The 27,480-nt window shown below is 38.7% G+C and overlaps 1 protein-coding gene across 5 annotated transcripts in view; it reads left to right on the plus strand.

Moving 5' to 3' along the window:
• Nucleotides 1–27,480, plus strand: part of FANCM (FA complementation group M) — an 80,104-nt gene that overhangs the window by 7,482 nt on the left and 45,142 nt on the right. For all 5 annotated transcript variants that reach the window (XM_061395004.1, XM_061395005.1, XM_061395003.1 and 2 more), the window contains exons 3-11: nt 1,070–1,147; nt 4,039–4,197; nt 8,166–8,297; nt 10,735–10,867; nt 11,303–11,428; nt 11,948–12,034; nt 15,264–15,448; nt 20,723–20,929; nt 22,390–22,603. In XM_061395004.1, coding sequence (XP_061250988.1) covers nt 1,070–1,147; nt 4,039–4,197; nt 8,166–8,297; nt 10,735–10,867; nt 11,303–11,428; nt 11,948–12,034; nt 15,264–15,448; nt 20,723–20,929; nt 22,390–22,603 — 1,321 coding nt within the window. The remainder of the gene's footprint in view (nt 1–1,069; nt 1,148–4,038; nt 4,198–8,165; nt 8,298–10,734; nt 10,868–11,302; nt 11,429–11,947; nt 12,035–15,263; nt 15,449–20,722; nt 20,930–22,389; nt 22,604–27,480) is intronic.

Consider the following 27,480-nt stretch of genomic DNA (forward strand, 5'->3'; position numbering starts at 1 on the left):
CCAGCTAATGTGAAACTATGGATATTAAAAGCTGTTCTGCAACTCAGTTTACTTAGGGGCTTTTGATTCTGTATTGGGGCATATGCTGCTGCTGCTGCTAAGTCGCTTCAGTTGTGTCCAACTCTGTGCGACCCCATAGATGGCAGCACACCAGTTCCGCTGTCCCAGGGATTCTCCAGGCAAGAACACTGGAGTGGGTTGCCATTTCCTTCTCCAGTGCATGAAAGTGAAAAGTCAAAGTGAAGTCACTCAGTCGTGTCCAACTCCCAGCGACCCCATGGATTGCAGCCTACCAGGCTCCTCCGTCCATGGGATTCTCCAGGCAAGAGTACTGGAGTGGGGTACCATTGCCTTCTCCTATTGGGGCATATGGGAATCTGGTAAATTATACCAGAAGTGGGTGTTGAATTCTAAATGCAAAGCCTAGAATGATGCTTTGGTGCCACTGAGGAAATATTTTAGGATTTAAAAGGGGATTTAGATTTTAAGAATTATCCCAAATTAATGTTATTCTTTTATGAATAAACTTAATTTAAAAATTGTGACCCTTCCACCTGAAATCTAACTTCTTTAAAATTTTTCCTAAACAAAGCTTTTTTTCATTTCAAATCTAATTTCATGTTGGTATTTAATTTTTTTCTATTTTTATGTTATGATTTATCTTAATCTGGCAGGTGTACCTATGGATATAGCTGTAAGACTAGACTGTGACCTGAGCAATGGAGAATAGACTTGATCTTTTTCTACCGTTTGCTCTTGAATTATCCCTCTGCATATTTTGATTTGCCTCAGTATAGGCCTTGATGTTGTAGCTTTATATGCAAAAATACACTGAATAGTTTTAAAGAAACCCTAAAGTGTTTCTCATTGGTGTAGAGTATAAACCTAAATCATTTGCTCTTCAGACAACATAACTAATGATGATTCTGTCTGCTAGCCCATCAGTACTCTAAATAAGGAACAATGATAATGGACCATATATAATAGCTTGTTTAACAGAATTGTTTTTACTTTTGTGTTGGATAGATGAACTTAAAGAATTGGCTTTTTTCTTTTCTTTTTTTTTAAGGTTGTAAGAGAACTAGTCAAATACACAAATCACTTTAGAGTCTTGGCTCTTAGTGCCACACCAGGCAGTGATATAAAAGTAAGTAAAGTTTATTTCCATTTAAGAAAATAAGGACTTTTGTATGCTACCAAATCAGTTTCCCACTCTAGTATTTAACATCAGGAGTACAACATTTCTTACAAGATGCCTTCCTTTTCTTCTATGGTTGCAGGAAATTGTCTACCTTAGTAGTTTTCAGACTTCAGTGTGCCAAAGAATCACTTGACACTGTTAAATTGTTAGTGTTTTCAGTTCTTTTTAAATTTTAGCTTGAAATGACTTTAGACTTCCAGAAAATATGCAAAAATTAAAGTCTCTGTATATCCTTCACTCAGCTTCCCCTGATGTTACCATTTTACATAATTGCAGTCAAATGGTCAAAACCAGGAAGTTAACACCGGTACAGTACTAGTGACTCATCTGCAGGCCTCATTTGAATATCGCCAGCTTTCCCACCAGTGTCCTTTTCTGCTCCTGGCTCCACTCCACAATCCCACACTGCCTTTAGTTATCTTGTCCCCTCAGTTCCTTCCCAGCTGTGCCAATTCCTCATTCTTTTCTTGTCTTCTGTGACCCTGACACTTTTGAAGAGTAGGTGTCAGTTGTTTTGTAGAATATCCCTCCATTTGCAGTTGTCTTGACTTTTTTTAGGGCTTCGCTGTTGGCTCAGTGATGGCTGGAGTGAAACTATGTGTGCATTTTGGACAAGAATACCCCAAAAGTGGTGCTGTGCCTTTCTTAGAGCATTGCACAGAGAACACGTGATAATTTGTCTTTTTACTGGTGCTGTTAATCTTGACTTGGTTAAGATGATGCCTTTCTGGTTTTTATACTGTAAAACTCCTGTTCTTCCCTTTGTAATTAAGTCTGTTGTAGGGGAGATATTTTAGCACCGAGTGATGGTTCTTGCTTGCAACAATTATTTCTGTGTTGTTTGCCTAATCATTATTTCCTTTTTTTTTTTTATTTTACATTTTTAAAATTTTGAATTCTCCTGTAGTGAAGAGCTGTCTTCTTATTTGTTTTGATTTCAGTTCTTTACATCAGTAGGGACTAATGGAGATCCATACATATATATATACTGAACTACAATCCAGTACCATGACTAATAATTTTTTGTTCAGATTGTTTTAGATTTGGCTCCTGGGAGTTCCTTGAAGATGGCTCCTGTGCCTTTAGAAAGCACTCTTTTGCTTGTTTGTTTTGAATACTTCCTAACCTACTGGAATCACAAGATATTTTATGCTCATTTAGTATTTTTCCTGTTCCCTCTGTGGAATGAACCATTTCTCCAGGGAGCTTGGATTTCCTTTATCGGAAGATGGTGAAAATGCAGATTTTGAGCCATGTCCCATGCCATTCTAATTTAGTAGTTCTGAATGGTCTTTTGTGTTGGGTTTTGGATAACTTCAAAGATAGCTTTCAGTTCTGCGAAGCCATAAGACTTTTTTCCTTCTGTCCACAACCTCGATTGTTTTTAGAAATTTCTGTTCTTTTGTTTCCTGCCAGCCTTGTTTAAACATGCTTGATGGTTTTTAGTCATCTTTTAAGTCTCCTCTTAAATATCGCCTCTTCAGAAAAACTCACTCTTAAGCTATCAAAAGTCAACTCTTACTATCTTGTGATTTTCTTCTTAATATCTATCACAGTCTGTTACTCTTTTGCTTATTCACTGCTGTCTTTTTTAGCTCCTGCTGAATTAGTAGCTACTGCTGAATTAGTAGCTACATGAAAGTAGGGATTATGTATGTCTTGATATCTCTCACCAGTTCAATATGTAGCATGTGAGAGTTACTCAAATATTTGTTCAGTGATTAAAAGTACTAAAGTATTACTCAATTTTATAAAATGGTCATACATTTACCCTAGATATTGAATGTTTGTGGACCTTAAGTAACTATAGTCTACTATTATATTAGGCATTATACTAGGTGTTGGGAATATAAAAGATGTGATTCTTGCCCTAGGGTACTTTTTGTCTGAAAGCCCATCAGGTTTTTCTAGTTGTAAAAAAAAAATAAGTTCTTAATTTCTAGATACTTTCAGGATTCTCTCTCCCTCCTACCATCTATCTATCCATCCACCTCTCCCTTCCATTCTTTTCATTATACTCAGGAATACTGTGGTCTAATGGTATAGCAATTATACCAACAGGTTTTTTGTTTTTTCTCATATTCTCTATTTTTACAATTAAGTTCCTTTATAAGCTTTGGTTGAATGAAATTTAGCTTCAGGAATGTATTGACATATATATATATATTTTTTTTTAATGGAAAATATTTCACTCATTTATTTAAAAGATTTTTATTGGCCACACCACACAGCTTGTGGGATCTTAGTTCCCCGAGACTTAACCACTGGGTTGCCAGAGACTTCCCCCAACTCATTTATTAATAATTGGTTCAGTGTAGGACCTGTTCCCTCAGTTTCTTAGCAAGTCAATTAGTAAAATATTCCTGAGATACAGTTGTATGCTTTAACACTAAAGGACTTCTCTGTTTTCCCCATTAAAAATCAGTGAAAAAAAAGTATTTGCTAAGGAATCAGGAAGTCTGGGTTTTAGTTCTGGCTCTAAAACTGACTGATATATTTTGAGGACTTGGTTTGCTAATCTAAAATTTCTCTTTTGTCTGAGTCTTTATTGATAGGAAAACACAAAAATATATTGAGGAGCTTGCTGGACATTTACTAATATTCTTATATCTTGGATGCTTGGCTTGAAGGGCAACATGCAAGAAAGATGTTATAAGGGCCTTTTTACTCTGTTGCCCCACTTCTGATGTGGTATACTTTGTAGTTTTAAAAATATTTGAAGATAAAAGTTTCTAACTTTTTTCAAAAATTTACTGCTCTCTTATTTTTGCTAGTGACAAACTAGAACATTTAACGAGTAAGATAGTACATAATTGTACTTAATTGATTTCCTGTAGGCTGTGCAGCAGGTTATTACTAATCTACTCATTGGGCAAATAGAGCTTCGTTCTGAAGACTCTCCAGATATTTTGCCATACTCTCATGAAAGACGAGTTGAAAAGCTTGTTGTTCCTCTTGGTGAAGAACTTGAGGCTATCCAAAAGGCATATATACAGGTAAGCCATTTTTATCATAGTTCAGGGTTTGTTTGTTTTTTAATTCCTTGTTCATTTATTTTGGCTGTGCTGGATGTTCCTGTCTGCTTGGGCTTTTCTCTAGTTGCAGGGAGCAGGGGCTACTCTCTATTCTGGTGCACAGGCTTCTCATGGCGGTGGCTTCTTGTTGCGGAGCCCGGCTCTAGGGCGTACAGGCCTCAGCAGCTGGGGCTTCTGGGCTCTAGAGCACAGACTCAGTAGTCGTGGGGCTTAGTTGCTCCATGGCGTGTGAGACTTCCAGGACCAGGGATGGAACCTGTGTCCCCTGTACTGGCAGGCGGATTCTTTACCACTGAGTCACCAGGGAAGCCCCAGGGTTTTAATAAATGAACTGATAATGTAATTATTTTTGTAAATAAAATCTGACTGTGAAAGTATATAGTCATTTTATATAATTAATATGTTGAAAAATTCTTTGAAATTAAGATTTTTAGTATAAGCACTGTGTTCTATTTGTGCTGGCAGACTATGAGTTTAAAGAGGAAATACATAATGATGGACCATTTCTAAAGCCAATAATAGGCTTTTAGTTTATATTTCTTAAATAAACCTTTTAATTGAAGTATAACCCTCCCCCACCAAATATGTGGGCAGCAGAGGTACACAAAATGTAAGTGTGCAGCTCAGTCAGTTTTCACATAGTGAACACACTCAAATCACGTATCCAGTCTCAGTTAGAAGTTTCTTTGTAAGGAAATGTATTTCAATCCCTGATCCCTGTGTAGCAGTGTTTCTCAACTATCTTACCTACTTGGTGGCATTTGGCAATGTCTTGACACATTTTTGGTTGTTCTACTAACTGCGGGGAGTGGGTGCAGACTTGCTACTGGCATCCAGTGTACAGAGGCCAGGAATGTACTTAACGTCCCGCAGTGGACAGGAAACCCCCCAGTAACAAAGAATTGTCTGGTTCAAGTGTCAGTACTGTAGCTGTAAGAGAAACTGCTTAGACAGTTACCACTTTCAATGGGAGAAATTTGGGATAACAATTAGTTTTCTAAGGTTCGTGATTACTATCATGCTAGGAGAATACCTTGTTTTTATATCCTTATTGCTATGGATTAAAGATGGCTGCAAATTTCTTTCCATTGAGGGGCAGGGTACATTTCTCTTTCCCTAGAATCTAGGCCAGCCCTCTGCTGACTTTGACCAATAGAATGTGATGGACCCTGAGCCATGGTGAGCCTCAAAAGAAAGGAGAAGCCCTTTCTCCAAAAGAAAGGAGAAGCTAGAAGTGAGGGTGCAGACAGATGGTCCCAGTTGACCTGTTTCAGCTAGCCCCAAGCACTGCCCTGACAGATTTTTGATTTTTAATATTTTGTTTTGCAGTAATTTTAGGCTTTTAGGGAATTTGCAAAAATAGTATGGAGAGTTCCAGTGTAGAGTATGAGGAATACTCCATGGTATTGTATGGAATAGTATGGAGATACTTTGAGACTATGCAAATATATCTTGTTTCTCAAAATATTTTGTTCACTAACTTTAAAATATAATGATGGTTCTTGCCTACAACAGTTACTTCTGTATTTGCCTAATCATTGTTTCTTGCTGCCCTCATTTTTTTTTGCATTTGTTCATTTGAATGCCTGTATAATGAAGGGCTATTTCTTCTCCCCTGTTTATTTTTTCAATTCTTTATGTTAATGTGGATAATTTTTATACTAATGGATAATTATTTTCTCTTGTAGGTTAAGCGCTGTACTATCATTATTAATTTTATTGCTCAGATTGTTCCATCTGTGGCCATTAGGAGCTCCTTTAAGACGGCTCCTGTGCCCTTTAGACATAGGCTTTTTTGCAAGGGGTCATCAGGGGAGGCCTTTTGTTTAGTTGCTCAGTCTTGTCCGACTCTATGCGACCCCATGGATTGTAACCCACCAAGCTCCTCTATCCGTGGGGTTCTCCAGGCAACAATACTGGAGTGGGTTGCCATTTCTTCCCCGACAGGGGAGGCCTAGTTCCTCACTTTCTGGCATTACAAGAGGTTTTATAGTCATTTAGTAGTTGTTCTGTCCCAGCTGTGGAATCAGCCATTTCTCCAAGGGATCCTTGTACCTTTTATGGAAGAGTTGTGTTTAAAGACCAAGACGTGGGAACTGGATGCGCTCGTTATTGTGTTGTCATCACTTCTAGGCCCTCTCTGTGACCTGCCTGAATTCTTTCCTGCAGAAAAACAATCAGGAACAAATAAAATGGTTGTTTTAATCTATGGCATTGTGAATTATTCAAGAATAAGTAAACAATGTTTATCTATCATTTAACCTTTAATATGTCTTAAAGAGAAATTTTATAAAAATGTGGTTTGATTTTTGTCTCTAAATTACTTGTAACAAAATTCTAAGTGTTAATAATTTAAGATGTGGCAGAGTCTTTCTGGTAATCATCTCGTAAATACTAATACATTTGGTTATGATTCAGTCACTCTGTTTTAAGAATATAAAATTATAATTTGTACAATCACGTGTACTTTAACTTCATTGATTTTTTTAAGATTGCTTCTTTAGACAACAGGTGTGATCAGCAAAGCTGGAAGAGAGGAGAGATTGAAATGTACTAAAGTAGCTGTATTTTAGGAAATAAAACATAGGCACAAATTTGAATGGTTAATTACATATTGCTATAGTCCGTCTTCATCTGGAGAGCCCTTTTTACCTTCACTGTGGAATCAAGCTCAGGACCCTTTATCTGCTGTTTCCTCTGCCTAGATTGCTCTGTCTTTAGAACTTCTTGTGCTAGACCTACTTATCATTCTGCTGTCAAGTATTACCTCTTAAAAGAAACCATCTTTGGTGGCATGAACGTGTGAAGGACTGTGGCAGCCTGGATGCCCAGCAACCCCCTGAGAGGGCCGCTGCTGTCACCCATGCAGCAGCAGGCTCTGTCCCTGGCCCAGCCCAGGCCACCACCTTTCCTGCAGCTCGGTACCAGAGACAGCCCTGGCCCAGTGTGGTGCACCCCCAGCCAGAGGCCTTCGTGGGGAAGGGCTGCCCAGAAGAGGAAGGGTACTGGGCCAGGTCAAAATCCAAGGACCCGATCCTCTACATCCTGGGGCCAGACACAGGGCTGAGGCAGGGGATCACGGCAGCATGGTTGCTGCTGCTCCCAGTGCTAAGTCGCTTCAGTCGTGTCCGACTCTTTGCGACCCCATGGACTGTAGCCCACCAGGCTTCTCTGTCCACAGGATTCTCCAGGCGAGAATACTGGAGTGGGGTGCCGTGCCCTCGCCGCTGCTCCCATCCCTCCCACAAAAAAAAGATAAGGAAACTGTCTTTGTCCACCTTATATAAAAGCAACCGCCTTCCCCACATACAGCATTACTATGTTTTAGGTTCTTGAATACATTTGTCATAATCGCAATTCTCTACTTTCTGTATTTCTTTATTCCTTTCTTCCCTCTATCGAATTTTAACTTTATGAAAGCAGAAATTCGTTTGTCTCAGCCACAATATCCCCAGCATCAAGAACAATGCTTTATACACAGTAAATGCCTAATGAGTATTTTTGAAAGAATGAATCAGTGAATGAAATTAAAGGTATTTAAGGCATTTTGACTTTGTCATCACTCCACAGGTATTTATCAGACTTGTTCTAGGCACTGACGATGCAACAGAAAAAAAAAATCAAGGCCCTCCTTTCATTGTGCTTAGGTTAGGGAAAAGGGAGGAGAGTTAAGAAATAAACAGCTAAACACATATATTATATATTCAATTATAATTGAATCTAATAATTGATTCTGCTGACTCATATGTATATTATCTGGGGATAAATATCAAGTACTTTACAATTTTATTATCTCTTCTGTGTTTACTTGAAGTTTGCATTTTAAGACTATTATAATTTAACATATATAACTATTTTACTATGTGTGGAAATGATTGTATTTGAAAAAGGATTTTAAAACAAAAACTAAATTTCTTTGAAACTTGCAGATTTTGGAAGCATTTGCCAGTTCTTTGATTCAGAGGAATGTTTTGATGAGAAAAGATATTCCCAATCTAACAAAATACCAGATAATCCTTGCAAGAGATCAATTTAGGAAAAACCCATCTCCAAATATTGTGGTAGGTATTTTTAAATAAATTTTGATGATAGGCTAAGTTCCTACTCAAAGCAAGGATGAAATGTAAATAATGATTGGTTTTGGTGTATATTAGCTCATCAGGAATTCAGGTATGATTTATATAGTTTATAGTGAAGTGAAAGTCGCTCAGTCCTGTCTGACTCTTTGCGACCCCTTGGACTATACAGTCCATGGAATTCTCCAGGCCAGAATAATGGAGTGGGTAGCCTTTCCCTTCTCCAGGGGATCTTCCCAACCCAGGGATCAAACCCAGATCTCCCACATTGCAGGTGGATTCTTTACCAGCTGAGCCACAAGGGAAGCTCCAGCTTTTATACAGTTTATAGAAGCACAAAAATATCTAGCAGGAATACAGTTTGATAATGTGAATTAAGACAAATTTACCTTATAACATTTTTTAAAGTTTATTTACTTATTTGGCTGTGTCAGGTCTTAGTTGTGGCACGCGGTATGCAGAGCACGTGGGCTCAGTAGTTGTGGCCATGGGCCTAGCTGCCCCACAACTTGTGAGATTCTAGCTCCCTGACCTGGGAGCAAACCCACTTCTTCTGCATTCCAAGGAGACGCCAAACCACTGGACCACCAGGGAAGTCCCTATCTTGTAACTTTTAAAATTGATCTTTCACTTCACTTCTGTTCTGCAAAGTCAAAGAAGGGTCATAAGAAGGTAGATCTTAACTAACTTTTAGATGTCTGGCATTTAGTCTTAATTCTTCTTACTGAAGTCAGAGTAAACATTGCAGTAAGCTTTATATTTTTACTCTTCTGTGGCAAAAAAATAGATGGTAGGGAACAGATCCATCAAGGAAGGTCCAAAGTCAGAAGAGATGCTCACAAGCACAAAAAGGCACTGACTCATTCTTGGAATTGAGAATGCATGTGCAAAGGAACAGGGCAACGGAGTAAAGGCATGAAGGAGACGGTGAGCAAATGGATTTGACTGACGTAAAGGATTGAGGAGGTCAGATATGTTGGTTACTCTAGTTTGTGACTGCCTGGGAGTAGCTTTAAATGTTACACTAGAATTAAGGACTTTATTCTGTAGTATCTGGGGAGCCACAAAGGAAGTTTTCTGTGAAATTGCAGTGTATTATTTTAAACTTTAATAAAGCTGAGCACCGAAGAATTGATGCTTTTGAACTGTAGAGTTGGAGAAGACTCTTGAGAGTCCCTTGGACTGCAAGAAGATCCAACCAGTCTATTCTAAAGGAGATCAGCCCTGGGATTTCTTTGGAAGGAATGATGCTAAAGCTGAAACTCCAGTACTTTGGCCACCTCATGCGAAGAGTTGACTCATTGGAAAAGACTCTGATGCTGGGAGGGATTGGGGGCAGGAGGAGAAGGGGATGACAGAGGATGAGATGGCTGGATGGCATCACCAACTCGATGGACGTGAGTTTGAGTGAACTCTGGGAGTTGGTGATGGACAGGGAGGCCTGGCGTGCTGCAATTCATGGGGTTGCAGAGTTGGACACTACTGAGCGACTGAACTGAACTGAAAGTGGTTAAAGTTTATTCTAAGAGTTAAAGTTTCATTGAAATTTTAAATCATAAATCTAAACATGTTGAACTTGACCCACTGATGATATTGTTTTATCCTTTTAGGTAATTAGGGTCCCATTTTAGAATATTTATCACTATCCTAGAAACATTTAAAATGAGTGTAACTGGTGTTAATTGCTAGTATTCTTCATCTCTAATAAAGGAAAATGATTAAAATACATTCTCAGTGGTCTTCTTTAAAGGTATCTTATCATATAGATATACCCACCTTTGCTCCCCTAAAAGGAATATGTACTTCACTTTTCCTTGAGAGTAGTGGTTAAAAGCACAATGATATTGGGCCAGATTTCCTGGGTGTGAATAGTGGCTCCGCTACTTACCACCTGTATGAGCTTCTGCATCTCTAAATGGGCATGACAGTAGTACCTGCCTCCTAGGTATTAAGATTGCTAAGTTTGTATAAGTAGTGTTCTTGTAACCCTGTTCAGATGTTACTGTGGCATGTGTACTTGGTGTTAAATGTTAGTGTGAAAGGGTTTGACTCAATATGTGTCCTGATGTCAGAAACCATTGGGTAGGCCCATATCTGTTTTATTTTCCCTTGTATCCCAAATGTCTGTCTCAGTGCTTAGCAATAGTAGATGCTTATTAAATTCTTTTGAAAGGCCAAATGAATCTATACACTGCTAGTAGTTTACCTGTAAAGAAAAACAGCATATGGTAAATATTCACCCCTTCATTTATTCTCTTTAAAATGTGAGTTTCCTGTTGAATTAAATGAAGGGGCAGATTTTATATAGAATGCACATTGATCACAGGACATTCAATAGAACCAATAAGTTCTGCATAGTACATGTATCTACATTTCTTTCTCTGAGTAAATTTTATACATGCTTTTTTTATTATTATTTTAGGGAATCCAACAAGGCATAATCGAGGGAGAGTTTGCTATTTGTATTAGTTTGTATCATGGTTATGAATTATTGCAGCAAATGGGAATGAGATCATTATATTTCTTCCTCTGTGGAATTATGGATGGAACTAAAGGTAAATTATATGGAATTATTTAAAGAAGTGATGACACATATTATTTTGCTTAATGATATATATATTGAACAGTTTGGATTACTTAAGGGGTTTTACTTTAAAAAGCAATGAAGTAGTTATATAACAAAATTTTTCTTCTTCCTTTTATTTTGCTTAAACAATAGACATATTTTTCTTGCAGTTCTGGAGACTGGGCAGTCCAAGATTAAAAAACATCCCAAACCATGTTTGATTTTTGATATATTACTGGAAAAAAGGGAGCCATTCATTAATACAAATGTAAATGTGAAACTGGAAAAAGTTGCTGGTTTTCATTTTTAAATTTGAAAAACTTTCATTCATTGCTGAATTGTAATTTCTTCTAAATAAATAATGCACTTGATGAATTTGCTATTTAATTTAATGGGAATTAAATTATTTTCTTAATTTCTGAAGGAATGACTCGGGCAAAAAATGAACTTAGCCGAAACGCGGACTTCATGAAACTTTATGATCATCTAGACAGCATGTTTTCACATACACGTAGTACTTCAACAAGTGGCGTTTCTGCTATCCAGAAAGGTCTGTTTTTTTCTTTTAAATTTTTATATTGCTTCTTCTTTATCAAGGTTAATTTTAAAATTAAGCTTCATTGATCCACATGTCTGTTTATACCTACTTATATTTCTGAAACCATAGACCTGTTAAACATAAAAATTTTATTATTCAATTTAGGATAATATATATTCAAGTAGTTCATGAACTTTAAACATACAATAGAAATTAGTAGGAGTTGTTACTGGTGGTGAAACTTTTCAGAACTACAAAAGCTACTGATTGTAGCTTAAATAAATGTGAGCTTTTGCCTTCTGCTTTGCTGCTTCTTCCTATTTGGATTATTTCTCTGAATGAAATTTTCATAACAATTCAGAGTTTATTTTACAGTAAGGTTTGTGTGCTACCCAGATGCCAGTTATTTAAAAATTTAAATAAATTTTTAACAAATCCATTTTGAAAAGGATAATTAAAATACATGAATGTAATGGAATATGAAAAAAACACAGAAAAGTTTTTTGTTTGTTGTTTTTTTTTCCCCCCCAGGAGGTAAAGATAAAAAGTTCTGCTATAGTCATCCAAAATTAAAGAAATTAGAAGAAGTCGTAGTTGAACACTTCAAGTCATGGAATGGTAGGTTGTATTTAATATCCTAAAGGCAAGGCAAAGTCATGAGAAAGCTAATGATTCGTTAGTTTTTGCTAACATTTCTTATGGAGAAGATGAGCTTTTACTTATTCTGGATTATTAATATAAAGAAAAACTTAGAAATTTTGGCAGCATACGGGCCAGGGAGATGGTGGAAATGTTAACAATAGGGTATTATGTGAAAAAGAAAAGTCAACCTAGGACAGTATAAGGCAAGCAGATAGTAAAAACTGTATATAATATTTAGTTCAGTTCATTTCGGCTCGGTCACTCAGTCATGTCTGACTCTTTGCAACCCCATGGACGCCAGTGTGCCAGGCCTCCCTGTCCACCACCAACTCCCGGAGTTCACTCAGGCTCAGGTCAATCGAGTCAGTGATGCCATCCAGCCATCTCATCCTCTGTCAGCCCCTCCTCCTCCTGCCTTCAGTCTTTCCCAGCATCGGGGTCTTTTCAGATGAGTCAGCTCTTCGCATCAGGTGGCCAAAGGATTGCGGTTTCAGCTTCAGCATCAGTCCTTCCACTGAATATTCAGGACTGGTTTCCTTTAGGACAGACTGGTTGGATCTCCTTGCAGTCCAAGGGACTCGCAAGAATCTTCTCCAACGCCACAGTTCAAGAGCATCAATTCTTTGGCTCTCAGCAGCTTTATAGTCCAGCTTTCACATTCATACATGACAGTGGAAAAACCATGGCTTCGACAAGACAGACCTTTGTTGGCAAAGGAATGTCTCTGCTTTTTAATATGCTGTCTAGGTTGGTCATAACGTTCCTTCCAAGGAGTAAACGTCTTTTAATTTCATGGCTGCAGTCACCATCTGCAGTGATTTTGGACCCCAAAAAGTAAAGTCTGTCACTGTTTCTGGAATTTATCTGGAATAATTTTCCTTACAAAAGCGCCTGCTTCTTTTTCCTTCAGATCAGATCAGATCAGTCGCTCAGTCGTGTCCGACTCTGCAACCCCGTGAGTAGCAGCACGGCAGGCCTCCCTGTCCATCACCAACTCCCGGAGTTCACTCAAATTCACGTCCATTTGAGTTGGTGATGCCATCCAGCCATCTCATCCTGTTTTCCCCTTCTCCTCCTACCCCCAATCTCTCCCAGCATCAGAGTCTTTTCCAATGAGTCAAATCTTTGCATGAGGTGGCCCAAGTACTGGAGTTTCAGCTTTAGCATCATTCCTTCCAAAGAAATCCCAGGGCTGATCTCCTTCAGAATGGACTGGTTGGATCTCCTTACAGTCCAAGGGACTCTCAAGAGTCTTCTCCAACACCACAGTTCAAAAGCATCAATTCTTCGGCGCTCAGCTTTCTTCACAGTCCAACTCTCACATCCATACATGACCACAGGAAAAACCATAGCCTTGACTAGACGAACCTTTGTTGGCAAAGTAATGTCTCTGCTTTTGAATATGCTATCTAGGTTGGTCATAACTTTCCTTCCAAAGAGTAAGCGTCTTTTAATTTCATGGCTGCAGTCACCATCTGCAGTGATTTTGGAGCCCCCCAAAATAAAGTCTGACACTGTTTCTACTGTTTCCCCATCTATTTCCCATGAAGTGATGGGACTGGATGCCATGATCTTCGTTTTGTGAATGTTGAGCTTTAAGCCAACTTTTTCACTCTCCACTTTCACTTTCATCAAGAGGCTTTTTAGTTCCTCTTCACTTTCTGCCATAAGGGTGGTGTCATCTGCATATCTGAGGTTATTGATATTTCTCCCAGCAATCTTGATTCCAGCTTGTGTTTCTTCCAGTCCAGCGTTTCTCATGATGTACTCTGCATATAAGTTAAATAAACAGGGTGACAATATACAGCCTTGACGTGCTCCTTTTCCTATTTGGAACTAGTCTGTTGTTCCATGTCCAGTTCTAACTGTTGCTTCCTGACCTGCATACAAATTTCTCAAGAGGCAGATCAGGTGGTCTGGTATTCCCATCTCTTTCAGAATTTTCCACAGTTTATTGTGATCCACACAGTCAAAGGCTTTGGCATAGTCAATAAAGCAGAAGTAGATGTTTTTCTGGAACTCTCTTGCTTTATCCATGATCCAGCGGATGTTGGCAATTTGATCTCTGGTTCCTCTGCCTTTTCTAAAACCAGCTTGAACATCAGGAAGTTCACAGTTCAGGTATTGCTGAAGCCTGGCTTGGAGAATTTTGGGCATTACTTTACTAGCGTGTTAGATGAGTAGTTTTATGTGTATTAAGTCATTTAATTCATGAAGATTAAATGAGTTAATATATAAAATGCATAGTGGAATCCCTGGCACACACATGATTAATGTAATATGAATTGTGTTTCGGAAGGATTGTCAGAGTCCCATGCAAGGTTAAAAAACAAAAGGAAACAAACAACCAAAGCCCCCCACCCCCCCACAGCTTGCAATTAGTAACCAGTTGTTATACTCAAGTCTGCATACCTTATATTTACTATTTGATTTCATCATCACCTCAATCCATTTTAAAGTGAAATCGCTCAGTTGTGTCCAACTCTTTGCAGCCCCATGGACTGTAGCCCACCAGGCTCCTCCATCCATGAGATTTTCCAGGCAAGAATACTGGAGTGGGTTGCCATTCCTTTCTCCAGTCCATTTTAGATATTAAGAAACTAAAGCTTAAAGAGATTAAATGAAATAGATTAAATCACTGCCATGGTCACACATTGCCCAGAGACTAAGTGAGCCAGCCTCAAAATCATGTTATTCGTGCATTCTACTCCTCCCAAGCACAGAGACAGTGGGAGCAGCTTTGTGACTGCATGTAGGGTATATTCTGCAGTTTTCCTTAGAGAATTTGATAGTATCAATAATTCAGGGACAGAGTACCATGACCTGGATTAAGACAGTGCCTAGTGAACAGAAAGGAAAGGGAAGTTTTAGAGAATCAGTGGACGCTCTGTAGACCTGTGCTTCTGGTTTAGAAGGTAACGAGGCATAAGAAGCATCGTGCATAAATTGAAGGACTGATCACAAGCTAACTTTTATTTGATCTGTTTGGGTTTTCTTTTACCATAGCCAGTGAGAGATAAGGAGCCAGGTTTATTAAGGTGGAAGAAAAGGTGGAAGGAAAACCGGCAAAGGTTTAAGATGCTTTACTTTTTTGAAAGAACTGTTACAACTGTAACTCACTGGTATATAGTTTCAGGTTTGTTTGCCTTTTGAATTATCTAAATTTTTTTTTAAGTTGTAATTAAAGTATTTTTTGGTTATATAGCCCGAAAGACGTCTAATAAGAAGTGTGACGAGACCAGAGTTATGATCTTCTCTTCATTTCGAGATAGTGTTCAAGAAATTGCAGAAATGCTTTTACCGCATCAGCCAATTATTAGAGTAATGACTTTTGTTGGCCATGCCTCGGGAAAAAGCATGAAGGGTTTTACCCAGAAGGAGCAACTGGAGGTAATTATTTTTTGAGTTGATGAATATAAACATAAAACTGATTCGCTTTTCACTTATGCCATTTTATTTTGTTAAGCTATAGCTTAAAGATAATTTTATAGTAAATATATAAATAAACCTAGGCATATTTTGGCATGGCCTTTCTTTGGGATTGGAATGAAAACTGACCTTTAGCAATCCTGTGGCCCCTGCTAAGTTTTCAGAATTTGCTGGCGTATTGAGTGCAGCATTTTCACAGCATCATCTTTTAGGATTTGAAATAGCTCAATTCAAATTCCATCACCTCCACTAGCTTTGTTTGTAGTGATGCTTCCTAAGGCCCACTTGACTTCGCATTCCAGGATGTCTGGCTCTAGGTGAGTGATCATATCATCATGATTATCTGGGTCATGAAGATCTGTTTTGTATAGTTCTTCTGTGTATTCTTGCCACCTCCTCTTAATATCTTCTGTTTCTGTTAGGTCCATACCATTTCTGTCCTTTATCGAGCCCATCTTTGCATGAAATGTTTCCTTGGTATCTCTAATTTTCTTGAAGAGATCTCTAGTCTTTACCTTGCTATTGTTTTCCTCTATTTCTTTGCATTGATCACTGAGGAAACCTTTCTTATATCTCCTTGCTATTCTTTGGAACTCTGCATTCCAAAGGGTATATCTTTCCTTTTCTCCTTTGCCTTCTGCTTCTCTTCTTTGCACAGCTATTTGTAAGGCTTCCTCAGACAACCATTTTGCCTTTTTTGCATTTCTTTTTCTTGGGGATGGTCTTGATCCCTGCCTCCTGTACAATGTCACGAACCTCTGTCCATAGTTCTTCAGGCACTCTATCAGATCTAGTCCCTTAAATCTATTTCTCACTTCCACTGTATAGTCGTAAGGGATTTGATTTAGGTCATACCTGAATGGTCTAGTGGTTTTCCCTACTGTCTTCAATTTAAGTCTGAATTTGGCAATAAGGAGTTCATGATCTGAGCCTCAGTCAGCTCCCAGTCTTGTTTTCGCTGACTATATAGAGCTTCTCCACTTTTGGCTGCAAAGAATATAATCAATCTGATTTTGGTATTGACCATCTGGTGACATCCATGTGTAGAGCCTTCTCTTCTGTTGTTGGAAGAAGGTGTTTGCTCTGACTAGTGCGTTCTCTTGGCAAAACTCTATTAGCCTTTGCCCTGCTTCATTCTGTACTCCAAGGTCAAATTTGCCTGTTACTCCAGGTATTTCTTGACTCTCTACTTTTGCATTCCAGTCCCGTATAATGAAAAGGACATCTTACACGCTAACAAAGTAATGCTCAAAATTCTCCAAGCCAGGCTTCAACAGTGCATGAACCATGAACTTCCAAATGTTCAGGCTGGATTTAGAAAAGGCAGAGGAACCAGAGATCAAATTGCCTACATCCGCTGGATCATCGAAAAAGCAAGAGAGTTCCAGAAAAACATCTATTTCTGCTTTACTGACTATGCCAGAGCCTTTGACTGTGTGGATCACAATAAACTGTGGAAAATTCTGAAAGAGATGGGAATACCAGACCACCTGACCTGCCTCCTGAGAAATCTGTATGCAGGTCAGGAAGCAACAGTTGGAATTAGACATGGAACAACAGACTGGTTCCAAATCAGGAAAGGAGTACATCAAGGCTGTATATTGTCACACTGCTTATTCAACTTATATGCAGAGTACATCATGAGAGACACTGAGCTGGATGAAGCACAAGCTGGAATCAAGATTGCCGGGAGAAATATCAATCACCTCAGATATGCAGATGACACCACTCATAAGGCAGAAAGCGAAGAACTAAAGAGCCTGTTGATGAAAGTGAAAGAGGAAAGTGAAAAAGTTGGCTTAAAGCTCAATATTGAGAAAACTAAGATCATGGCATCTGGTCCCATCACTTCATGGCAAATAGATGGGGAAACAGTGGCTGACTTTATTTGTGGGGCTCCAAAATCACTGCAGATGGTGACTGCAGCCATGAAATTAAAAGACGCTTGCTCCTTAGAAGAAAAGTTATGACCAACCTAGACAGCATATTCAAAAGCAGAGACATTACTTTGCCAGCAGAAGTCTGTCTAGTCAAAGTTATGGTTTTTCCAGTAGTCATGTATGGATGTGAGATTTGGACTATAAAGAAAGCTGAGTTCTGAAAAATTGATGCTTTTGTTTTTTTTTTTTTAAAGATCTTATCTTTAATAGGAATTTAATTTGGGATTACTCTGTAATGAAGTATTTAGCCACAAGGTGGCGGTGTTACACAATGTAGACCTGGTCTACACGGGTGTACACATGTTCCCCATCCTGAACCCTCCTCACACCTCCCTCCCTGCACCATCCCTCTGGGTCATCCCAGTACACCAGCCCCAAGCTCCCAGTATCCTGCATGGAACCTGGACTGGCGATTAGTTTCTTATATGATATTATACATGTTTCAATGCCATTCTCCCAAATCATCCCCCGCTCTGCCTCTCCCACAGAGTCCAAAATACTGTTCTATACATCTGTGTCTCTTTTGCTGTCTCACATACAGGGTTATCGTTACCATCTTTCTAAATTCCATATATATGCATTAGTATACTGTATTGGTGTTTTTCTTTCTGGCTTACTTCACTCTATATAATAGGCTCCAGTTTCATCCACCTCACACTGGCTGCTGTCTTCAGAATAAACTGTAGGGGCTAAGGGTGGAAATAGAAAGACCAATTGGAAGAATTATGACAATAGCTGTTAAAGACAATTGTCTCTGACAATTAGGTATGTCTTTAACAGCTAATTTATTTTCAAAGATTCTTTCTTGAATCTGTCAACATGAAAAGATGAGGACTCCTACTGTTTACATACTTCTTATACTAGTTTCCACTGCCCTCAAAAGAGTCTCTTTAAGTAAACAAGTGATGAAGTCACAGAGGAAGTGGGGCGCCAGGTTCTTTAGGATCTTGTAGGTCATTTCTATTTTAATGACTGGATTTTTCTCTGATTGAGATGAGCAGAAGCCCTTGGAGAATTTAGAGCAGAGGAGGGTCATTGCCTGACTGATACTTTAAAAGAATCACACTGGCTGCTGTCTTCAGAATAAACTGTAGGGGCTAAGGGTGGTACATATATACAATGGAGTATTACTTAGCCATTAAAAAGAATACATTTGAATCAGTTCTAATAATTCAAGCTAAAGACAATGGTGGCTTGGACTACATGGAAGCAGAGAAGTTTGCGAGAAATGATTGGATTATGGATATATTTTCAAGGTCAAGTTGACAGGCTGCTGCTAAGTCGCTTCAGTCATGTCTGACTCTGTGCGACCCCAGAGACGGCAGCCCACCAGGCTCCCCGTCCCTGGAATTCTCCAGGCAAGAACACTGGAGTGGGTTGCCATTTCCTTCTCCAATGCATGAAAGTGAAAACAAAGTGAAATCGCTCAGTCGTGTCCGACTCTTAGCGACCCCATGGAATGCAGCCCACTAGGCTCCTCTGTCCATGGGATTTTCCAGGCAAGAGTACTGGAGTGGGGTGCCACTCCGAAGTTGACAGGACTTACTGACAAATTTAGAGTGGGATCTGAGATAAAGGAGTTGACTTTGACTTTTTCATTAACTCATTGCCATGCTAGTGTAGTTCCTGTAACTTGATCAGGGAATCCTGGTGAAGAGAAGAAAAAATAATTTTCCCTGTACCCTTCTGAGTTCTTAGCTGCAACCTCTGTAATAAAAGACAGATTTACAAGAGAAAAACAAACTGAAGCTTATTAACAAATGTATACTGGGCTTCCATGGTGGCTCAGTGGTAAAGAATCCACCTGCCAGTGGTAAAGAATCTACCTGCCAATGTAAGAGACACGGGTTCAATTCCTGGTCTGGGAAAATCCCACATGCCATGGTGCAACTAAGTCCAGGAGTCACAACTTTTGAGTCTGTGCTCTAGAGCCAGGGAGTCCTAACGACTGAAGCCCGTGCACCCTAGAGTTTGCTCCTCAACAAGAGAGGCTACCACAATGGGAAACCCAAGTTCCGCAACTGGAGGGTAGCCCCTGCTCACCTCATCTAGAGAAAAGCCTGAGCACAGCTGAAAAGCAATATAAATTAAAAACAAACAAACATGTATACTTCATGTATACGTGGGAAAATACTGAGGGAAAAATGAGTAACTCCCTAAAGTGGCTTAGAATTCGTATTTAAATAGCATCTTATGGGGAAAGAGGAGTGGCAGGCACGAAGGAGAGTAAATGATTTTCAGGGAAGATCAATGGGGTCTTAAAGGATGGGAAGTGTGAGTGATAGATTGTGATGAAGTTTGTTTGGATATGATATGGGCTTTCAGTCTCTTGCTGAGTTAGTTTTCCCTCGTTGATGAAACTCCTGGGGAAGGGATTTATGACAGTTGAGTTCCTTCTGGAGGATCTGCTTTTAGGCAGATAAGTGGCCAGAGAAACCGCACTTGCTTTTTTTTGATGCCTTTAGCTCAAAGTAATCAGTATACCAAAAGCAGCACAGGCTGGGGCAGCATGATCTAAACTATAGTCATATTTGGGCTGCCATATTGTGCTACCCTTCACTGGAATAGCAGTGTAAAAAGTAAAATATGAATTGTGTTTTTAACTAAAATTTTTGTTACTGAAGTATAGTTGATTTATACAATGTTGTATTACTGCTGTACAGCAAGGTGATTCAGTTTACACATATGCATGCATTCTTTTTTTAATATTGTTTTCCATTGACTATAGTTCTCTGTGCTCTACAGTGGGAACTTGTTTGTCCATTGTATATACAGAAGTTTACATCTGCTAACCCCAACCCCTGACTTGATCCCTCCCTCAGCCCCCTCCCCCTTGACAGCCGCCAGACCATTCTCTATGGCTGTTATTCCATTTCTGTTTAAAATATGAATGCTAGAAGTAATCAAACATAGTTTAATCATTAAACTTACTATTATTCTAAAATTGACTGACAGTAGGATATGATAAATAGCAGTAAGTGCTCTGGGGCCATTTACATGCTCTACCCTCTTTTTAGTGATGTTAAAAATAGTATCTATGCTTTCTCACTCATGTGTAAATGGTTAGAAGAACCTTTTGGAATCATAACCATCATTAAAGCAAAGGAATCGGGACTGCGCTTTGCACTGCACCGCTCTCTCTTGGTTTATATTGTCATTTTGCCGCTTCTTTTCCTATTTGGTAGTATTTTGGGTGGTGATTTTTAATCTGATTTCAGGGGCAAATGGAAAAAGTATGCTTTGATTTGCAATTCTCTTCTAGTTGCCTCTAAGTATTTTTAAATTTTAATTTTAGGTAGTGAAACAATTTCGTAGTGGTGGTTACAATACGTTGGTGTCTACTTGCGTTGGTGAAGAAGGTTTGGATATCGGAGAAGTTGACCTTATAATATGTTTTGATGCCCAGAAGAGCCCAATTCGTCTTATACAGCGAATGGGTAGAACCGGCCGCAAACGTCAGGGCAGGATTGTTGTTATCCTTGCTGAAGGACGAGAGGAACGCGTAAGTAGACTTGTGGGAGCATAATCTGACAGTCGAAATTTGAGAAACGGAACCTAAAGACAAGTATCAATCTGTTCACATTCAAAGTCCAAGCAATCTGTACTAATTGTGATTGACTTTTGTTTCCCTTTGTATTAGATACTACCTATTCTTTTCTTGTAGTTAGGAAAATTTTTGACTAGACTCAGCTTCATAACTTTTATCCATATAAAGAACCATATCTTTGTACTTTAGTATTAATTTAGCAACACATAGATACAAAAATCAAGTATTACCTTGTCTGACTATTTACCTGTGCTTTTAAGGCTTGTTTTTTTGTGTGTGTTTAGTTGTTGTTTTATTAATAACTACAGTGAGCTGAGAATATTTTTTACATTTTAAAGAGCTGCCTAAATCAGTCAACTAACCCACCATATGCGCCGGGGGTAATATGTAGCCAGCAAAGCCTAAAATATTTACTTTCTGACCCCTTGTGGAAGTTTACTAATGTCTATTCTAAGTGATAAGGCATTGAGTGATATTCATAAGTCTTGGGTGACAGGCCTCCCTAAATATGTTGTACATAATATTATTCTGCATGTGTACACTGAAGTGTTAATAACTTTTATAACTGAATGGGACTATTTCTGTGGCCAAGTAAATATTTTTTAAATAGTTTTGCATTAAGGAATTTTCATTAATGACAGTAGTTTTAAACAATTGATTTGAAGTGTTTCAGAAACCCTATGAAAATCATCCTGAAAAATGCATTTCTTTTTCCACCAATACTTTTTATGTTACTATAGCATATTCTTATGTAACATCCAATTTATCTATGAGATAATTCTAATAAATGAGATGTCTGGCACCTTTTAAAAGTCTATGTATTATCACTGAGTGGAACTGGGTCCTAACTAATTGTATTACCTTAGGCAACTCACTTAACCTCTATTTAAGTGTTAGTTTTCTTATCTGTTAAAAAGTCATAGTAGACCACATTTCATGAGTACCTACTTTGTGTTGGACACTGTTGCAAATGTTTCAGATGCATTGTTTACTTAAATAATGTCAACAACGCTGTCAGGGCAGTACTAGGGATTTTCTTGTTGTATACAGTAAAGAAAATTGACGTGTAGAGAGATGAAGTAACAAGCTGAAATAAAAAAAATAGTATTTTTTTAAAGCAGTTTATACGTATATATAAATATTAACCTTATTCAAAAACAGCAAGATACTGAATAAAAGACAGACTTTGTTGGTACAATATAGTTACTAAAGTAAGAATAAATCTTGAAATGATTTTCATTAAGACTTAAATAGCCTTCAAATTTAAGACAACATAGATTCTGTTCCTCAAGTATTTAAGTGGATCAGAGTTTAATTTGCTGTTTAGAATAAACTCAGGGTGATATAATAACTACTTGTTATGGCTAGGTGATTATTATAGAAATAAAATGATTTTGCTTTTTTTTTTTTTGCAGACTTATAATCAAAGTCAGTGCAACAAAAGAAGTATTTATAAAGCTATTTCAGGTAATAGGCAGGTCCTTCATTTTTACCAAGGAAGTCCACGAATGGTTCCTGATGGAGTCAACCCACAGTTACATAAGATGTTCATTACACATGGTGTCTATGAACCAGAGAAGCCTTCTCGGAACTTGCCGCGAAAGTCATCTATCTTTTCCTATAGGAATGGTAAATACAGTTTTTTGCATTTGAGACACACATTTGTTTTTCTGTTATTTGTTAGCAGGTCATATATTGATCTATTCTATGAGAAAATCAACATACATTCTAGTTTGTTATAGGTGTTCACTTTGAGAAGGATAGAAGAGAGATGATTAATGTGGCAAAGGGAACAAGGTACTGGCAATACAGAATGAAAGAAGCTCAGTGTTGGGAAAACTAAAAATATAAGCCCAGAGAATCCGCTTTACAAAATGTAGAAAAGAGGAAAACACTTTTATTATTGAATAAGCACAAAGCCATATTACAGTATGCATTGTAAGCAATCCACCAAGTTAAGAGAAAGAAAGAAATTCCAGCCTGTTCATTTAAACAGTAGTAATCCTTTACCTCATGTTCTTAAGATTTTAACAGTAACTTGTCTTCTCATAAGAGGACAGCACCATTTGCTGTGTGGTCTTTCATTGTTGTTGTTTTAGTTGCTAAGTCGTGTCTGACTCTTTTGCAACCCCATGGACTGTCGCCTCTCCAGGCTCCTCTGGGAATTCCAGGGCAAGAATACTGGAGTGGGTTGCCTTTTCTTTCTCCAGGGCAGTCTTCCTGACCCAGGGCTCGAACCTGCGTCTCCTGCAGTGGCAGGTAGATTCTTACCACAGAGCCACCTGGGAAGCCCATGTTCTTTCATAGTTAATTCCAAATTCACCCAGTAATTGAGGTAGCCATTTGTGTTAGCTAGTTGCCTTTATCCTCATCCTCCCTGGTAGCTCAAACAGTGAGGAATATGCCTGCAGTGTAGGAGACCCAGGTTCAGTCCCTGGGTTGGGAAGATCCCCTGGAGAAGGGAATGGCTACCCACTCCAGTATTTTTGCCTGGAGAATTCCATGGACAGAAGAGTCTGGCAAGGTACAGTCTATGGGGTCACAAACCATAGGTCACAAATCATAGTCTATGGGATCACAAACACAACTGAGCACCTAACACTTATCCAAAGAAATAATAAAACTTCTGTCTCTATGACAAGCAGGTAGGGAGAGCTCAGAGGAAGGTGCCAAGGCTGAACTCCCCAGCTGTCTGGGACATGGGGACACTGTCTTCCTTGATGTTTACATTTCAAAGAGATGTCTCCTAGGTCCTTAAGAAAATCATTTCTGGTTGAAAACCTGGCTAGAGACTTGCTTTTCCTTTACAAAGATTTGCATGCCTATCAGAGAGTTAAATAAAGGATTTAGGAGTATTAATAAGTATCTGTGGAATTGCTTTCAGAGAAATAGGGGGAATTTCTGCAAAGGAGAATTTTTTTTTTTTTAATTTACTGTTACACCAGATAGTGGTGAAGTTAGACTAAGCTGGTAATACTGAGCCAGTGAGGAACAAATATTAATACTTTGGTGCCAAGGAGCATAGTAAGGAGAAGGCTAGTTTAAGAACTGCAGAGATTTTGGTGATATCAAGACAATATCTTGAAATATTAAAGAATCATAAAATATATTGTAAACTTTGGAAGAAACCTCAGGAATCATCCAGTCCAGTTACCTACCAAGGTAGGGATGTTTTCTATAGCATGCCTGTTAAGTGTGTGTGTCTGAGTGTCCAATCTCTAGATCATGGGCGACTCTTTGAGACCCTGTGGACTGTAGCCCACCAAGCTCCTCTGTCCGTGGGATTTCCCAGACAAAAATACTGGAGTGGGTTGCTATTTCCCTCTCCACGTCAAATGTATATCAAGCCTCAACTTGAACATCTCTGTTAATGGAAACTATTCTTTTATGAGAGTTCGTTCCATTGTTGATAGTACATATAAAAGAAGTTCTTTTGTTAAAAAAAAATTCTGTCGTTGTATCTTTTTCTCATTGATTTAATTATGGCTTTGTCAACTGAAAAAAATGCACAACATTAAAGTTGAGAATTAGGTTTTATTCAGGGCACTACTGAGGACTATAGCACAGGAAGGAAGCCCCTCAGATAGCTCGGAGGGACTGTTCCACAGAGGCAAGTGGGGGGCCAGGATACATAGGAGTTTTTGCTGAGAAAAAACCCAGTCACTGAACATCAAAAGATTACTTCTAATCCCAGAAAACTAGACCTCTCAAGTTAATGATTTTAGTGCTTTTTTATGTATGGGACGATGCAAGAGTTTCAGCTCACTGAAATTATTCCTTTGATATACATCTTAACTACCTAGGCCAGTATTCTGCTTTTCTCCACTCTGATACGCTCTTAGGGGCAGCTGCAGTGGCTGATGGCCGATCACCCCAACAACATCCTTTATTTACTGAAATGGCAGGTGGCTTTATTTGCCCACAGCTTCTAGACACAAAAATGGATTTGATCTTTGAGATACCTAGGTCGCACTTTATATATTTGAAGACAGTACCTCTCAAGTTTGTTCAACTGACTTTTCCACTGGTTTCCATTACTGTGAAGTTTCAGAATTCTTCTCTATCCTGGGCACCTTCTTTGGACTTAGTTAAATTTGTTAACGTTCTTTCCTTTAACTCAGAGCCATTAATCAGTGTTTTGTGGATATGCCTGTTAAACCTAATGCAAATTCACTTAATAGAAATATACGTATCATTTTACAAGACTTTGCCAAATTATGGTTAAAATAAAAAGATAGTGTATATTTGAATTCTCTTGAATAATTAAACTAACAGTATGATCAAAACTTGGTTAGGTTGGTGTACAGTTTTCTTAGTGATCATTTAATTTTTATAGATGTTAATTAACCATATGTTTAGTAATTGCTTCTAAAAATGTTACTAGTTTAGTTCAGTCCCTCAGTACTGTCCGACTCTTTGCAACCCCCGGGACTGCAGCATGCCAGGCCTCCCTGCCCATCACCAACTCCTGGAGTTTACTCAAACTCATGTCCGTTCAGTTGGTGATGCCATCCAACCATTTCCTCTTTCGTCCCCTTCTCCTCCTACCTTCAATCTTGCCCAGCATCAGGGTCTATTCCAATGAGTCAGTTCTTCACATCAGGTAACCAAAGTATTGGAGTTTCAGCTTCGGCATCAGTCCTTCCAATGAATATTCAGGACTGGTCTCCTTTAGGATGGACTGGTTGGATCTCCTTGCAGTCCAAGGGACTCTCAAGAGTCTTCTCCAACACCACAGTTCAAAAGCATCAATTCTTCAGCGCTCAGCTTTCTTTATAGTCCAACTCTCACATCCATATATGACTACATACCTTTGATTAGATGGACTTTTGTTGGCAAAGTAATGTCTCTGCTTTTTAATATGCTGTCTAGGTTGGTCATAACTTTTCTTCCAAGGAGCAAGCATCTTTTAATTTCATGGCTGCAGGCACCATCTGCAGTGATTTTGGAGCCCCCAAAAATAAAGTCTGTCACTGCTTCCACTGTTTCCCCATCTATTTGCCATGAAATGATGGGACCAGATGCCATGATCTTAGTTTTCTGAATGTTGAGCTTTAAGCTCAACATTTTCACTCTCCTCTTTCACTTATATCAACAGGCTCATTAGTTCTTCTTTGCTTTCTGCCTTAAGGGTGGTGTCATCTGCATATCTGGGGTTATTGATATTTCTCGCGGCAATCTTTTTTTTTTTTTCTCGCGGCAATCTTGATTCCAGCTTGTGCTTCTTCCAGCCCAGCGTTTCTCATAATGTACTCTGCATATAAGTTAAGCAAGGTGACAATATACAGCCTTGACGTACTCCTTTTCCTATTTGGAACCAGTCTGTTGTTCCATGTCCAGATCTAACTGTTGCTTCCTGACCTGCATACAGATTTCTCAAGAAGCAGGTTAGGTGGTCTGGTATTCCCATCTCTTGAAGAATTGTCCAAAATTTGTTGTGGTCCACACAGTCAAAGGCTTTGGCACAGTCAATAGAAGCAGAAGTAGGTATTTTTCTGGAACTCTCTTGCTCTTTTGATGATCCGACGGGTGTTGGCAATTTGATCTCTGGTTCCTCTGCCTTTTCTAAATCCAGCTTGAACATCTGGAATTTCATGGTTTATGTACTGTTGAAGCCTGGCTTGGGGAATTTTGAGCATTACTTTGCTAGCATGTGAGATGAGTGCAATTGTGCGGTAGTTTGAATGTTCTTTGGCACTGCCTTTCTTTGGGATTGGAATGAAAACTGACCTTTTCCAGTCCTGTGGCCACTGCTGAGTTTTAAAAATTTGCTGGCATATTGAGGGCAACACTTTCACAGCATTATCTTTTAGGATTTGAAATAGCTCAACTGTCATTCCATCACCTCCAGTAGTTTTGTTCATAGTTTTGCTTCCTAAGGCCCACTTGACTTCACATTCCAGGATGTCTGGCTCTAGGTGAATGATCCCACAATTGTGATTATCTGGGTCGTGAAGATCTTTTTTGTATAGTTCTTCTGTGTATTCTTGCCACCTCTTCTTAACTCTTCTGCTTCTGTTAGGTCCATACCATTCCTGTCCTTCATTGTGCCTATCTTTGTATGAAATGTTCCCTCGGTATCTCTAATTTTCTTGAAGAGATCTCTGGACTTTCCCATTTTTATTGTTTTCCTCTATTTCTTTGCACTGATCTCTGAGGAAGGCTTTCTTATATTACTAGCTCATGTACATTTTTCTATGCTTTTCTTCTTCCATTTTCTCTGATTTTTCAAGTGTGAGTGATTCATCTTGCTAATAAGGTAGTATGTATAAATACCATCTTTTATATATTTGTATATGATTCATTTAGGCTAGAGGTCTGAATATATTTAATGTGACCAGGAGAAGGAAATAAGTTTCTATTTCAAAAGTCTCAGTGCCTCAGATTGCTAGATCTGAGGAAACCTGAGAGATCACCTAATTTAAAGCCCTTATTTTGCAAAAGCTTTCATGTAATATTTGGGAATACCTACGACAGAAGTTTCCTGATTTCCAATTCAGTACCTT

Source organism: Bos javanicus, chromosome 21 (genome assembly GCF_032452875.1).
Source record: "Bos javanicus breed banteng chromosome 21, ARS-OSU_banteng_1.0, whole genome shotgun sequence".
In the NCBI taxonomy this organism is placed as follows: Eukaryota; Metazoa; Chordata; class Mammalia; order Artiodactyla; family Bovidae; genus Bos; species Bos javanicus.